The sequence below is a fragment of the Ricinus communis genome, chromosome 8 (genome assembly GCF_019578655.1).
Source record: "Ricinus communis isolate WT05 ecotype wild-type chromosome 8, ASM1957865v1, whole genome shotgun sequence".
NCBI classification, from domain to species: Eukaryota; Viridiplantae; Streptophyta; class Magnoliopsida; order Malpighiales; family Euphorbiaceae; genus Ricinus; species Ricinus communis.
The window spans coordinates 5,125,827-5,142,370 of record NC_063263.1 but is presented as its reverse complement, the minus strand read 5'-3'; the positions used below and the strand labels follow the sequence as shown (position 1 = coordinate 5,142,370).

General features: G+C 32.1%; 2 protein-coding genes across 2 annotated transcripts; both read left to right on the top strand.

The window, feature by feature from the left end:
• Nucleotides 1-8,197: 8,197 nt before the first annotated feature.
• Nucleotides 8,198-12,815, top strand: LOC8285153 (5'-methylthioadenosine/S-adenosylhomocysteine nucleosidase). Its single transcript, XM_002529212.4, has 8 exons — nucleotides 8,198-8,444; nucleotides 8,559-8,622; nucleotides 9,480-9,571; nucleotides 9,829-9,935; nucleotides 10,296-10,370; nucleotides 10,780-10,854; nucleotides 11,355-11,447; nucleotides 12,345-12,815. Exons 1-8 carry the CDS (start codon nucleotides 8,348-8,350, stop codon nucleotides 12,540-12,542), a joined length of 801 nt encoding a protein of 266 aa, XP_002529258.1. The 5' UTR covers nucleotides 8,198-8,347; the 3' UTR covers nucleotides 12,543-12,815.
• A 142-nt stretch (nucleotides 12,816-12,957) lies between these two features.
• LOC8285152 (type III polyketide synthase B) lies at nucleotides 12,958-15,667 on the top strand. Its single transcript, XM_002529211.4, has 2 exons — nucleotides 12,958-13,906; nucleotides 14,543-15,667. The coding sequence occupies exons 1-2, from the start codon at nucleotides 13,735-13,737 to the stop codon at nucleotides 15,532-15,534; spliced, it is 1,164 nt and encodes a 387-aa protein (XP_002529257.2). The 5' UTR covers nucleotides 12,958-13,734; the 3' UTR covers nucleotides 15,535-15,667.
• The last annotated feature ends 877 nt before the right edge of the window (nucleotides 15,668-16,544 follow it).

Genomic DNA, 16,544 nt, shown 5'->3' with positions numbered 1-16,544 from the left:
AAAATTTTATACTTATATTTTTTATTTTTTATCAAATTAACGGTTGCTAAAATATATATAAAATAAAAATTTACTTCAACTTCACATTTTTGGTTGCTTTTATTTTTTTTTTTTAGAAAAAAAATGAAAGTTAACAAAAAATAACTAAAAACAATCGAGAATAAGTAGAATACAACCATATCATAAATCTAAAAAAAGTTTAAAAATATTTAAAAATAATTTATATGATAAAAGTGATTTTTTAAAATAAATTCTAATATAATTTTAAAATTTAGCAATTTTATATGAATGGGCTATATTCATAGGGCGGACTTAGGGCTGGATTTTATTTACTATGTTTTTTCCTGTAAAAGTTGGATCGAGATCAAAACCAAAAAAAAAAATTAATAATGAGAAAAATTTTACTAATTATCTATTTTCTAAAATAATTATAAAAATATCTTTATTTTTATTTTTAAAATATTTTTACTGTTTTTACAAATACTCATTCTTCACCTTTCAAAATTAACTTCAGATATTTTAATAGATATCTAACATATATCATATTTTAATAAATATATACTATTTATTATTGAAAATTTGAGTTTTATTTTATTTTATTTTAAAAAGTTTCAGATACTAAAAATATATTATTATTTGGCAAACGTATATTTTTTGTGGTTCAACTTTTTTTGAGTTTGCATTTTATTTCATTTAGAAAATATAAAAATACCTAACATATATTTAATATATACTACTTTCTATTAAATATATACATTTTGTTGTTATTTACTTTTATTTTATTTATATTTCACGTTCTTTTTAACTTTTTAAAATATTTACAGATATTATAAATATTGCTTATATTATTCATTTAAATTTTAATATTGAAAGATTGATATTTCATATCATTAGTATTTAAACATAAATAAAATTAAAAATCAACATATATTTTATTTAATTTATGTCAAAAGTATACCAGACATATACTTTTTCTTAATATATATTCAACATATTCTTCTTTTACCTTATAGCAATTTATCTCATTTACCATATATGACATTTTTAACATATTTGTAAATTTTTAATTAAAAAATATTTTTTATAAATATTTTTATTTATTCATTATTAATATTAAAAATTAAATAAAATATAATAATATTTTATAAAAGTTAATGTATTTTAGATTCTATCAAAAGTATACTAAACAAATATATTTTTTCTTTAAAGTATATCCAACATATACCTTTTCATTTTAAAAAAAAAAAACTAAATCAGATATTTTTGTAAATAAGATTTCATTTTAAGGCGTTTTTATAAATAAAATTCTATTTTTAGTATTTTGTTGTTAGTAATTTTTGTAAATATTTTTATAATATTTTATACTTTTGTAGTATTTATAAAATAAATTTTTAAATAATTACAACTAGCGAGAGAGATGAAAACGAGTATTGGATTTTCTATTGTATTTCTTTTGTATATATATATTTTTGTGAGATTTGCATATTTTTCAATTCAGCAAAATTAAAAGAGGTTTGAAGATGGACGCAACCAAATTGTTATTTTGTCTTTCAATATTATGTGTAACAATTATATGTCACTTCTAGGATAAATTTGCCGTGCCATAGGTTGTGTTCCCAATAATTGAATTGGAAAAACATTAATTTGTACGTTTATAATTTTGGATTATTCAAATTATTCTTTTACAATAAGGGTATAAATCAATATCTGAAAGTTTTAATTGTGAAAAATATCTTGCATTTGTTATCAAATATATTGTATAATTTCAAAATTTTTAATTTTAATATCATATTTTAATATTTATTTTTATTTTTACTCTTAGTATAGTTATCTACCAAATTTACTGACATTGTATAAAAAATAATTAAATTAATATTAGAATTATTAACTTATTATATTATTAAAATATTAATATTTAAGTACATAAAATTAATTAATTTTTTTTCTTAACTATTGACAAGGAAGGGTGGTTGCATGTGGTAAGCGGCGTCGTTTTCTACCGTGGGATTTGGAGCGCGCAAGAAGAATGAAACTGCCCTTGGAATCAATTGTGGAGCTGTAGCAGAAACTGTTCATAACGTATTTTCCTTTATTGTTATTACATTGATTTATGAAAATAATGTAAATTCTCTTTAAAATACTAAGTTTCATAACATACTAAAAATATTTTATTAATAAATATAAAATTTCGGCTTAATTCTATTGAAATTCTTTTATTTAAAACTAAATCAAATATAAACTATGAAATTTTTAGATTAAATCAAACCCAATCAAATATGAAAAATAATCAAATTGAATCAAAATAAACTAATATTTTTGATCTTTGATTCCAATCTAATTTTATTCCTTCCTTCTCAAAAGCCTTTCCGAAAGAGGCCTAATTATTTAAAATATCTCAGTTTTGAATATTTTTTATAAAATATTCAATTCTTTCATTTTTTACAAAAAAACTATTATGATTTCAATTTTTTCTTAATCTAAGAATTCCCGATTTTAAAATTAATATCCTCTTAATACAAAAAATATTTATGGAAATTCTCTTTAAAATGATAAATCTTAAAATTTCAAACAAAGCAATAAAAGTTCTGAATTTTTATTTTCTTAATGCATATATAACGGAATATATAACTTAAATCATGAAAATTTAAGATGAAATCAACTTTTAAGCCATTGCCCGCGTGCTTTTATTTAGGGGAAAAAAGATATAGCAAATAATAATAATAATAACAGATAAGGGAAAATGCTCAAATTAGCCCCTAATGTTTAACCTCAGGTGCAGATTGACCCTCTATGTAATTGTTTAGCCAATTACATATAATATCTCGCCAAATGAGCTTCCTAAGTCCCTGTTTAGAGCGGAGCTGAAGAACAAACTATATAAACGTTAGTATAATCCACATGTGGCAAATATTTAATAAAGAAGCGAAACCTGTTTGCTAGCCACATCAGCTTCTAATATAAAAAATATTTATTGAAATTGATGGGATTTATTGTCTTGTACTAACTAGAGATTCTAATTTAGCTTTACTATAATGAATCCCAACTACCAAGCTAAGTAAAAAAAAATTCTTAAATCGATCGATTAAAGCACATTTACTCTAACCTTAAGACATACTGAAATTACCACTCAACCATATAGCAAGAAAGTGAGTTAGGGCAAAAGAACTGGGGCTTTTGTAGGCATATACTGAGTTTGCAAGTTGGAGTTACCAGGTATGTTAAAGCCAAATATGTGGGTCTCATTGTTTTATTTTGTTTTATAATGTAATTGCTTTTTAATATTATATTTTGAGTTGTCACTTTCGAAATAGTGGTCCTCATATGGTGTAAACTGAGTTAACTATTGGGATAGCTTTATTACTTTAGCTATATGTGGTTGTATACACTACGTATGCTTGTTGTCTGCCTACTGTCACAAGAAAATAATTTTAAAATAATTTTTTATTTTATTTTATATAGAATGGATGGTGTTGTGAATATGAGATTTTATTATGGTGGTAGATGGCGATTGCATCCAAAAATTGATTATCTAGATGGTGATGTTGATATTTTATATGATTATGATTTTGACTTATTATGCTATGGACATATTAAGGATAGATATAGGAATGTGCTTGGGTATGCAAATGTGGAACGTACTTTTATATTTGAATCTGGAAAAGAAATGAAAAGTGGATTATTTTTAGTTGAAGATGATGACGAAATTAGGAGAATTTTGAACTACATTAGCAAATAAAATTGGGTAGGATAAATAGATTTCTATGCTGATCATTCCACAGATTTTCAACTAAATATTCTGGGAATTGAATGGAATGTTCCAAATGGGGGTGGGGCAGATAGTAGAAATGATAGGAATGAAACTAACATGGGCATTGATATTGAAAGTATTTTTATGGAAGAAGGTGGGGTTGATATGGATGCATCTATTGCAGACATTAACAATGAAATGCCTACATAAAGTAGTTATTTCAATGTGGGTGATAGAGCTTATGCTAATCAATCTGAGTCTGTTATTACTCAAGAACCTATATATAGTTTTGAACCTACAAGCTATATTAGCAATGAGGAAGAAGTTGGTGAAGATGATAGTGCAAACAAAAATGAAGATGATGGAAGTCAGGAATCTAGTGATGAGGAAAGTGACTTTGAACAGTCTACACATAGGAAGAGGGTCAGATATGATAAAGGTGATGGGCAAAGTCATTTCATGCTTAGAATTACCTTTACTAATGCTAATAAGGCTAAACAAGCAAGCAAAGTATGTAGTAGCTCTAGGTATTAAGCTAAAAATCAATCCAAATGAACTATTTAGACTTAGGGTTAAATGTGTAAATGATGAAAGTTGCCCTTTTGTGCTTTCATTTCAAAAGATGGCAAAAATCCTGGATTGGCAATAAAGCCACTAATACCTGAGCACAGGTGCTTTAGGGATTTCTCACTCCCTAGTGCTATTGCTAGTTTTTAGCCAATTATTTCAAGGATAGGATTTACAAAAATCCTTCTATAAAGATAAAACAAATGAAAGATGATACAGAGAGCTTATTAAAAATTAATGTTAGTCTGGCTAAGTGTAAAAGGGCTAAGAGGATGATAATTCAAGAAATTGATGAGAGTTTCAAAGTAGAGTTTGGTTATTTGGAAGCATATGTCGTTGTACTTACGAGAAGCAATTCTAATACAAAAGTAGAGATTGAGTTATGTAAAGAAGCATTGGAAGAAGGAAAAAGGGTGTTTAGAAGGATGTTCTTATATTTTGATGCCCTTAAGAGGAACTGAAAGAGTGGATGCAGACTTAATAAGTCTGGATGGATGTTTCTTAAAGGGGGTTACTAAAGGCCATATTCTTACTGCATTAGGCAAAGATAGTGATGATCAGTTAGTGCCAATCTTATGGGCAGTGATAAATAAAAAGAATAAGAATAATTGGAGATTGTTTTTGTATTGGCTAAAGCAAGAACTTGAACTTGGAGATGGAACAGCCTATACTGTAATCTCTAACATGCAAAAGGTGAGCAATTTTCATGTTCTTAGCTTGTATTTTTATTTTTATAGTATACAGTCTTTTACAATTGTAGTATTTCTTACTCCTTTACGATTTAGGGTCTCATTAATGCTGTGGAGAATGTCTTACCCCTTGTTGAGCATAGATAGTGTGCAAGGCGCATTTACTCTAATTGGTTTAAGCAATAGTGAGGGGAGGAATTGAAGAAAAAGTTTTGAATTTTATGTTTGGAGCACATTTGAGGAGGAGTTCAAAGATAATTTGGAGCTTTTTGGTGAAGTCTCAAAGAAGGTATCCACCCCATTGTTGGTGTAGAGCCTATTTCTCGAGCAGATCCAAATCATACATGGTGGATAATAACATCTCTGAATGTTTTAACTCTTGGATACTATAGGCAAGACATAAGCCTATAGTTAGTATGTTAGAGGAAATAAGACTACAAGCAATGAATCAAATTAAAGAAAAAAAAATTGATAGGTGAATAAATGACGGGAGTCCAGCTTGTATAGCTTTGTTCCAAGACAATAAAGAAGATGCTTTAGGTTGCAGAGTAATGTTCAATGGTCAAGATGATTATGAGATTGAGGAAGATAACAATAAGCACATAGTCTTTTTAGATAGAAATTTGTGCACATGTAGAGCATGGGATCTTATAGGAATCCCATGCTAACATGCCATTTATGCTCTATATCATTCCAAGCTTGATCCATTTTTATATATCAGCCATTTTTATCATAATTCAACCTATCTAGTCTCATATCAGTTCCATTATTTCCAATCCCTGGTAAAAGATTCATGAGATATGAGGAAAACCAGGGAATAAAACCTCCTTCATTGACTAAGATACCAGGCAGACCTAGAAAGAAGAGAATTTGAGGATCAAATAAGCCTAATACAACCAGCAAAATTGGAAAGCTTACTAAGAAAGGCAAGAAGCAAGAGTTCTGGTTATGTAGAAAAGAAGGACATAATAGAACTAAGTGCCCAAATAAGAACAAGAAGGTAAAATATATAGCTCTGCATCATATTGAGTATTTATATTATTTAGTTTTCGAAATTCTAATGAGTGCAGTTGTTTGCCTTCAACTTTATAGGGAGCAACAACAAGCACACCAGCAAGTGCTCCAACAAGTGCACTAGGAAGCACACCAACAAGTACTCCAACAAGTGCACTAGGAAGCACACCAACAAGTACTCCAACAAACACACTAGTTAATATAACTGCAAGAAACTTAGGAGGAAAGTGTGTAAGAAATTGAAGGAGGACAACTGTTTTGGATGTCATGTGGACTTGAATACAAGAAGAATAACTTACAATGTGAGGGAGCTTTTCATACTTGTTTTTTTCTTATAAATCTTAATTTGTGGCATGTTTCATATGAAATTTTGACATTCACAGCCTGGACAAACTAGTGAAAGAGTAATTAGTAAAGGTCTACAAGCAGAGGAAACATAAACTGATCCTCAGACTAAGTTCTTAATACCATGTGAAAGAGACTTGAAAAGAAGCAAAGAGAAAAGGGATGCATCATCTATACAAGGACATTCAAATTCACCGAAGATGGCTCGGACTACTAACATCATTTGCACCTCCAGACGCACGGAGGGAGTTGCAATTACCTCATCATAATTGTAAGCTCAAAAGAGCAACTAATAGACAGGATAGAAAAAGAAAGGCAAGATAGTTAGTAATACTACTACAACTATAACAGACCAATAGTTTACCACTTTAACAATATTGACTGAAATACATTTTCTGTATTTTTGTTACTACTTTGGTGTTTTGTGACTTAGAGTAAGCAATATTCTTTTTTTGTATTTTGTTGCTACTTTGGTATTTTGTGCCTTAGAGCAAGTAATTTTTTTATTTTGTTGCTACTTTGGTGTTTTATGCCTTAGAGCAAGCATTATCTTTTTTGTCAACATTTAACTATAGTAGCAAGTGATGCCAGTAATTAGCTTTTGTATATTATCGCTACTTTGGTGTTATTTGTTTGAGAGCAAGTGGTGTTGATACTTTAGTTCAATATTGACTGCATTATGCTATCCATTGGCTTTTTGCTTATTGGTTATGATTATGAATGTTGTTTAGCAAAGCTTCTCTATTTAGAGCAATTTATTTTAGTGCATGGTGTTCAAATCAAGTCTCATAATTTCATTTCATCAACCCTTAACAAAATTATACAAATTATAGTTGTACTACAAGCAATTTACCACAACTAATTTCATTACACCAAAATCCTATAAATAATCTAAGCTAATAATGCAATTAACAAGACAACAAAATCATTTTTCATCTTCTTGTTTTCATGTTGAAGCTATTCGATTTCGTTTGTTTGCTAGCTTTCGGATTCCCTCAACTCAGTCCCACATCTTTTCCATTTCACCGCAAATTAAGTTTGCAAATCTCTTTCATTTCTTCCATTTCATCTTTTTCTCTATCTTGATGCTTCAATTGCTTAATCTCTGCCTTTAAAAAAGAGTTTTCAACTCTCAGTTCATTAATCACTTCGAAGTAGCCACATCCCCTAACCTAGAAATCATATATATCTTACATTATAAACATATTTAATAAAATCTAACAAATTGGAAAATAATATTTTCAGCTTACATATGAATTTAGCAAGTAGTTAAGACACCCACAAAATCTTTGTCCTAGATTTTTACGAGTCCAAAAGGTTCACTTTGGAGCCTTATAAAACTTTCGACGTTCACAGAACCTTAGACGTCCAGAATACACCAACTCGATATTGATTCACATTTTAGTGCCATTGCTTCCTGTAGTTTTTGATGATGGCGATGTAGTTGAAGAAGAAGACATCATCAACTCTATTTAATTGATGAATTTAGAGTTTATGTTTTGTATGAAAAGAAAAGTGATGAAAGAGAAAAGGGAGATGGTGGTGGGAAGTAATTATTATATTGTTACCGTTGTAAGTAGGGTCCCACTTCATTTGCCACCTCCTACTTTTAACAGAAGTTTCTCCTGTTCTTCAGCTTCGTTCTAAACAGGGGCTTAAGAAGCTCATTCGGCGAGATATTGTGTGTAATTGGCTAAAAAATCACATAGAAGGCCAATCTGTATCTGAGGTAAACATTAGGGGCTAATTTGAGCCTTTTCCCTAACAATAATAATAATCAAATAATAAATAAATAAGTAAAAATGTATATAAATGCAAGCAAGGTCTCTCTAATTGGCTAAATCTGGCATATTCGCTCCTACTCCGCCACTCGTTAAACATTATAAAATTAAATAAATACCTCTGCTGGTTACTCATTCCATTACTCCTGCAATTCAACTCCAAAGGAGAAATCTAAAAAAAAAAGTATTTAGTTTCGACGGTTATGGCTCCTCAGGGAGAGGGATCAGACGCTGCAGGGGAAGCCATGGTTCTTGAAGTAGAACAGCAACGCCCTATCTCCACTGTTCTCATCATTATTGGTATTCTTTTTCTATTAATACGAGTGTGTTAATTGATACTTTTTGATTTTTTTTTTTTTTTTATCTATAAAAAGATTGACTTGATTATTCATGTTTTGAATGTAATAAAAACAGCTATGCAAACGGAAGCTATGCCTCTTGTTAACAAGTTCCAGCTCCAAGAGGAACCTCACTCTGCGTCAGTGTTTTTCTTTTCTTTTCTTTTTAAAGTTGAGTTATGTGTGATTAGGTCTCTTTTCTGTACAATTATTTATTAGTTCTTAGTTGATTGCTAATAGTGATGCCTATGGTATACTTAATGTTCTTTCTATGTATATAAACATTCAATTATCAGTTTTGTTTTTGGGTCTACTCTTATGTGATGTAATTGGTATTATTGGTGATTGTTAATTACACGTATAAGGTTGGCTTACAGATTACTAAGTATATTTATGTATTTTCCTGTATCAAACACTTAAATGAAGTAATTGTACTGTTCTGTGTTTCTTGGCTAATGATATAGTTTATTTTAGATGTTTCTCTTTTTTCCCCAAAGCAGAAAGTTGTTCTGTTAATTCTAGTATTAATGCGTGGCCATTCCTTTTGTTTCATTTTTTCTCTATGGTTGCAATTCTAAGTTTGACTGGTAGTTCAAATTAACGAACTTTCTTTATTTCATGAAAATAGGTTGATATCGATTTTCACTCTTTTTCCTAGCTGTATGCTGTGGCCTTTCTTGTTATATCACTTAATATAAAAGCATATATGCTTCATGCAGATAGGAAAATTGTTTCTTGGTAATTCTGTTTCATAGTGTTTAGAAAGTTTAAAGTATGATTGAATTCTATTGAGTCAATTCTCATGTTTGGAAAGGTGATGGTTACTAGATGTCAATTCTTTTGATTTAAAAGAAACTGAATCATAAAATTGACATGATTTTGAATGATTGATTTCAAACAAGGCCCTCGTGAATTTTGATGCATTTTTCTCTTTGATTGAGCATCACATGTTCATTGGTTGTGCTTAAGACTGATTAGTCAATGCGTCATAGTGCAGGTTTCCAGAAGGGGTTCCCTGGGTACGGTATCATGGTATTTACAAAGATCTCCATATCAATATAGTTTGGCCGGGAAAAGATTCAACTTTGGGTTTGTAGTTACCTCATACAAATTTGTTCTCTCATTTTCTTACTTCTTAATTTCTGTCATGCATATCAAGATAAAAATAGTGCAAGTAGTTGGATGCTCGTGTTTTGAACAAACGTGATATATGATCCACTTCTGTATGCTACCGTGATGCTCGAATTGACTGGAATGTTAAAGAAAGGATTTCTTTTTTTTTTTTTCTCCATTCCAGTTATTTATCGGTTAGTCCCTCAAATATGTGATAAATCATATTTTCTCAGGGGTTGATAGTGTAGGCACAATTTCTGCATCTCTTGTGACGTATGCTTCTATCCAAGCATTACAGCCTGACTTAATCATCAATGCAGGCACTTCTGGTGGCTTTAAAGTATGTATTCTTCTTGAACTGCTAATAAAATTGTTTCTGAATGTTGTATGAATTTCAAGTTATCATCTTTTATTTAACTTTCCACTGTTTATATAGGTGTCTCCCACTTCAGTTAAGGTTTTTTTTTTTTTTTCTTTTTCTTTTTCTTTTTAATTGTTTAAGGTTTTGTTATATTTGGGTATCCTATGAATTTTTATTTTTTCTTACTTTTTTTTTGTGTCCTAGCTGTTTAACCAAGATATTCGCTAGTAGTGTAAGGATTGCACCCTGCACCTACCTTTTAGTAAACCACCTAGCGACTTAAAGCATTTCCTATGAGTAAAACATTACCAATTTTTTTAAAATAATTGATGTTTGCAGGCAAAAGGAGCAAGCATTGGTGATGTCTACCTTGTATCCGATGTTGCTTTCCATGACAGAAGAATTCCCATCCCTGTAAGTATTCCAAATATTCCTTAATTTCCACTATTTGCTTCTAATGTTTTTGTTGAAGCAAGGTAAAATTCACGTGTTACTATCCCTGCTATTTATAAAATTTTTAGCATATATCTGAAAGCTACCAACCAAGTTAATTGCTTATTTTACTTTTAACCATATTTTATGGCCACAGAAAATTCCTTATTTTAATGCACATGTGCGCAACCTAGAACTAGAGCAGTAGATGCTAAAGACTACTGGAGATCCTAATTAGATATTGTATTAAGGAAAACATATTCATGTCCCTAACAGATGCTTAAGGTCGAAATTAAGAAATTCAATTCTGCTGCATCCTTTGTAAAAGAAACTTAGATAGTTATGGATTTTTCTTCATCTTTGTTTACCTCATGCTCTTCTGTTTTGGTAGGTTTTTGATCTGTATGGCGTCGGTTTGCGGCAAGCCTGCTCAACACCTAATCTGCTAAAGGAGCTTAACCTAAAGGTGATTACTTCCGGAGCCAGGAAATCTAATTGTGCAACATTTGTGTCCGTTATTTATCTGTCATAAATGTTTTCCTTTTGGAAGGTATTTCAGTGTCTTGATAATTTACGACTCCTGGGGATCCTCAGATTGAACCCGAATACTGCTGTTCTAAGCTTTAACCGGCTAAAGATCAAAAAGAGCGGAATAATGTGACTTGTTTATTAGGAACATTCAATAATCTAATTTGGCTTCAGTGCTTTTATGAGCCTCTTAATTAAAAAAAAAAAAATCTGTTTGGTAAGGCTTTACTTTTTCATAATACAATTAATTATAAAGGTAGGTTTTAGTTTATTTAGTGATCATCGGAAATTTGGGGGTGAATGATTATAGTTATATCAAGCATGTTTGTTTAGCTTATGCTGAATATTATATCTGCCATGATACAGAGATGTGCAGACTTCATCTATTTGGGGCCTTCATTACCTTCTAGAATTTTTTAACCATTCTCCATGTTTCAGGTTGGGAAATTGTCTACTGGAGACTCTCTGGACATGTCTGCACAGGATGAAGCATCAATTATTGCAAATGACGCTGTAGTTAAAGATATGGAGGTACTTTTGAAACATTATCTATTATGAAATATGAGCTTAGTGGGTCATGGAGTACCCATTTTCCCATAGACAGAACTAACGGACTTTAGTATCATACTGTATGCTTATTTAATGGACATCACTAAGGATATCATGTAAAGATGCATATAATCTGGCATTTATATCATAATTATGTGTTTCATGCTTTTTTTATGAATGGCCACAGAGGAGAGAAAGAAAGATGAGTGAACAAGTCAACCCTCTGTAATGCCCAATGTTTAATTTAGTCCACAATACTTTCTAAACTAGTTTTTTCCTTGTTGGGCTGGGATTATCTGTTCCATCCTTGTATATCCATACTCTTTTCTATACTCTAGTTATATTGGCTTTACGGCTTGAGAAATGCCTGTTGTCTGTGATTTTCAGAAGTCGTATAATACATAACCAAATGATTGGAGTGTTACATAACAAAACGATGGAAGTGTTGCATAAGTATACGGCTTGCAGTTAGGCCTTTCGCTTTAAGTCCTTTTATATTATAATTTAATGAGCTTTCAACGATATGATATTACACAGCCAAACTTCATGTTTTATATCTCCCTATAAATTCCAAATATTCAACTTGAATCATATTTGAAGATTCTAGACTGGTGATGTTCATAGGTTCAAGTCATAACCCATATGTACGTTAAAGGAAAGAATCAATGTGCTGATGATAAAAATGTGCAGCTATTGCTCTTGCAGTAGAAATTTGTACAGATTTTTCATCCTTTATATTTGGTCCTTGCTCCCATGTTAGTTTTGTTGCTTAAAATGATTAAGGGGAAAGCCAATATAAAGAATATTTCTGTTTCTGAATGCATATATTTTTGGGTTCTACCATAGATTAAATTCTTATTCTTGAAGTTTGTGTTTCAGGGAGCAGCAGTTGCATTTGTTGCTGATCTTTTTAAAGTCCCTGCAATATTTGTCAAAGCAGTGACTGACATAGTGGACGGTGACAAGCCAACTGCGGAGGAATTTCTGCAGAATTTGGCTGCAGTGACCGCTGCACTTGACCAGGCAGTCACCCAAGTGGTTGATTATATCAATGGAAAGTGTGTCTTTGAACTTTGAAATGACTTGACCCTCACTTCATGACTAATCTGAAGATTTTATCTGAGCAAGGATCACGAGTCAATTGCTCTACAAGATGCCAGATTCCGTTGTGAGATATATGAATTTTAGGATAAAACCGCTATTAGTTCATAGTTGGAGTAGGAATATTATGAGCTGAGTAGCCTAAAAGGTGAATGTGATAATTATTCATTTTAGCCAACAGTTTCTAAATATGTATTACAGTGGTTTAAGAAATATATGGGTTTATCTTAAAAATTTGTGTGATTAAAATTTTCTTGTTGGAAAAAGTAACAATATAGCCTTGTTCTTGTTCGTATATACTACTGTGAATGGTTCAGATCCAGAGAGCTGCACTGTTACCAGGGTGAAACTGCCACTGCCATTTGGATCCTTCAAGCAGCTTCAGTGCGTATCTTATTTGACCTAGAGGAAACCAGTGCACTGATGCTGTCATATTGTTGATATAGATTTGTATGGATGTGTTAGATATTCTGCTGCCATGCTTAGTAACCTCTGGCTTGAATTTGTGCATCAACTTTGGTGCTATCCTGAGGGCCTTTGTTAAGTGTCCCAAAACACTCAATTTTTTTCTTTCTTTGCTTCTCTCTTTTGTGTTCTTTTTGGGACATGAACACTGAGTTTCAGTAGTCTTCTGGAAGCACCAAGCCATAGAATGTGTTTCTTAACGCATCAAGAAAGGGCATTTTCCGAGTTACAGATCAATAATGGCGAGGCTTAGATTCATCATTCTTTTCTCATTCTTGCACAGCCATCTGAGATGTGCAACTAGAGCATGCTAAGTTTTGGTGAACTTTATTTTTTTCTTCTTTTTCTTTGAAGCTTCTAAAGCATACATATCTAGATTATAATTAAAACCATCAGTTCAGCTATTACGGACCCAGCACCAAATATCCACCAAGATCTTTAAACATTACCTGCATGAAAATCTTGCTTCTTAACTACTTTATTTTCTATGCAAGTATTAGGTCTCACATGGATATGTAATTATATCACCTTTGCTTTCATTAGGCCTTTTTTAATGTCTTAAGCATGCAATATTGTTGTATATATATATATCAGCAATAGCACTCTCTTTTTGCTTCATTACAATTTGAGGAAGCTCTAATACTAGCTTTTCTAGATTCTGCAAGTTAATCACCATCGTCTTTGTTAATTAAGAAGTGAAGGCATGGGAAGTGAAGCAGGTCTATCAAAGATGGCCAACCCTGGCAAAGCTACAATTCTGGCTCTTGGCAAGGCATTTCCTCACCAGCTTGTGATGCAGGAGTTTCTGGTTGATGGGTATTTCAAAAACACCAATTGCGATGATCCAGAGCTCAAGCAGAAGCTAACTAGACTCTGTAACACACTTAATTTTTCTCTTATTTCTTAGTGTTTTCTTAGCATCCACTCTTGATTATTAAATGCAGGCATATCTACTGAAACTAGCTACAGGTCAATAGACATACTGCAGGACAATGACTTGTCAACTGTCCTTGCATTGATTTCAATGTATGGGGGCATATTCATCACCATATTTGCATGTCCATTTTTTTTACAGTGATGCAAGGCACTTCAATGCTTGATCATGAAAAATAGGTGCCATTAGAAAGTAAACTAACTCATCAACTAAAACTTGATCCTGATATAGTTGGGGATGGACATGAAAAATCAAGGCCCATATGCATACTAGAATAGAATTCAAAACCCATATCTGAAAGAAATGAAATTTACAGCTTTAGAATATGCTACTAGAATCAGATTTCAATACCCACATCTGAAAGAAATGAAATTTACAGCTTTAGAATGTGCTACTAGAATCAGATTTCAAAACCCATATCTGAAAGAAATGAAAATAGAAAAAGAATTTAAAATGCATATCTGAAGAAAAATGAAAATTACAGCTTTAGAATAGATGTTATCAACACATATATATGATTTTCCTTGTTGAGTATATGTTAAAGGTAATAATGATTTTCCTATATGGCTTCTTACAGGCAAGACAACAACCGTCAAAACAAGGTATGTAGTTATGTCGGAGGAAATACTGGAAAAGTACCCGGAACTTGCAGTTGAAGGCCTCCCCACTCTGAAGCAGCGATTAGATATCTGTAATGAAGCTGTAACAAAAATGGCTATCGAAGCTTCACAGAAATGTATAAAAAACTGGGGCAGGCCTATATCAGACATAACTCACTTAGTGTATGTTTCTTCAAGTGAAGCTAGGCTACCCGGTGGTGATCTTCACCTTGCAAGAGGACTAGGACTCAGCCCTGAAACACAGCGTGTCACGCTCTACTTCATGGGCTGCTCTGGAGGCGTGAGCGGTCTCCGCATTGCAAAAGATATTGCTGAAAACAATCCTGGAAGCAGAGTTTTGCTTGCTACTTCTGAAACTACAATAATTGGATTCAAACCACCAAGTGCAGATAGACCATATGATCTAGTTGGGGTTGCATTGTTTGGTGATGGTGCTGGAGCAATGATAATAGGAACAGACCCAGTTTCAAAGACCGAGAGTCCACTCTTTGAACTTCACACAGCAATTCAGAACTTCTTGCCTGATACTGAAAAGATTATTGATGGCAGGCTAACAGAAGAGGGGATCAGCTTTAAGCTAGCTAGGGAGCTACCTCATATAATTGAAGATAATATAGAGGGATTCTGTCAGAAACTAATGGGAGTTGCTGGACTAACTGATAAAGATTATAATAAGTTGTTTTGGGCAGTTCATCCCGGTGGTCCTGCAATATTGAATAGGATGGAGAAACGGCTTGATTTGTTCCCAGAGAAATTAAATGCTAGTAGAAGAGCTCTGATGGATTATGGCAATGCAAGCAGTAATACCATTGTATATGTGCTGGAATACATGATTGAAGAGAGCTTGAAGATGAAGGAGGACAATGTGAATAATGAATGGGGCTTGATACTTGCTTTTGGACCTGGAATTACCTTTGAGGGAATTTTAGCCAGGAACCTCACTGTCTAGATATAATTCAGCGTCTTCTATAATGACTCGAGTCTTCAGTTATTATTGTATCAGAAAAATCTTAACTTTGCATTTCTTCAAGGCTAAAGAAAGTCTTTTATGGAATTTGATAATTCATTGTATGTTTTGAGTACGTGTGATTGTGCGTTTTGCCTTGCCTCAATTAGAAATTTGTTGAATCATTCATATCGTTTTCAGTTTCTTATTTTGTTTTATGTGATCAATACATGTCAATCTCACTAGGTATCTTCTGAGCGAAAAGAGAACCAACAAGGATTTTCTCTTGTAGAAGATGAGAAAACATAGAACTAAGAGGTGTACCCTGATTCCAAGATCAATTATAATCAGCTCAAGCTTTCCTTTTTGCATTCCAAACATAAGCACAATATAACCCAATCAAACATTGGAAAAAATTTCAAGCAGTAACTACTAGAACTAGACATTCATTGTCAAGAATTTATCTGTTTATGCGCATGGTGCAAATTAGTATATTATAATGCATCCAACAGACATCGTAGAAAAATTTATCAAGATATGGAGTATGATTTTTGCCAAAAGGAATATTCTGTTAATAAGAACTTCACTGAAGCAGCAGTGACATAAATCAGCAGAGGCCTGGCATTTGTTTTAGAATCTGCTGATTGAGCTGCCATCGCTGGTAGATGGAAAGAATCACTCATTCTGCTGTTATTGCAACAGCAGAGATATAAATCAGCAGAAGATTAGCATTCGTTTCAGAATCTGCTGATTGTTCGCTAGTAGGCAGAAAATCATGCACTCTGCTGTTATCGCTACACCAGTGACATAACTTAGGCAGCAGATTGGCATTTGTTTTAGAATCTTGCTGATTGAGCTTCCATTGCTGGAAGATGGAAAGGATCATGCATATTACCATCAGTGTATAATTAGTACATGCAGAATGTTTCTTCACGAGGACATGTACCTCTGCATCAATGGCAACTTTCATCTTGCTGATTGAGCAAGCTATATGCTTGCTCAATGACCTATCT

Excerpts from the sequence above, each read along its gene's own strand:
- LOC8285152 (XM_002529211.4), top strand. The coding sequence starts at position 13,735 with ATGGGAAGTGAAGCAGGTCTATCAAAGATGGCCAACCCTGGCAAAGCT. Across the intron at positions 13,907-14,542 it reads GCAGAAGCTAACTAGACTCT|GCAAGACAACAACCGTCAAA; the intron begins GTAACACACTTA and ends GGCTTCTTACAG.
- LOC8285153 (XM_002529212.4), top strand. The coding sequence starts at position 8,348 with ATGGCTCCTCAGGGAGAGGGATCAGACGCTGCAGGGGAAGCCATGGTT. Across the intron at positions 8,623-9,479 it reads CAAGAGGAACCTCACTCTGC|GTTTCCAGAAGGGGTTCCCT; the intron begins GTCAGTGTTTTT and ends GTCATAGTGCAG. Across the intron at positions 9,936-10,295 it reads GCACTTCTGGTGGCTTTAAA|GCAAAAGGAGCAAGCATTGG; the intron begins GTATGTATTCTT and ends TGATGTTTGCAG.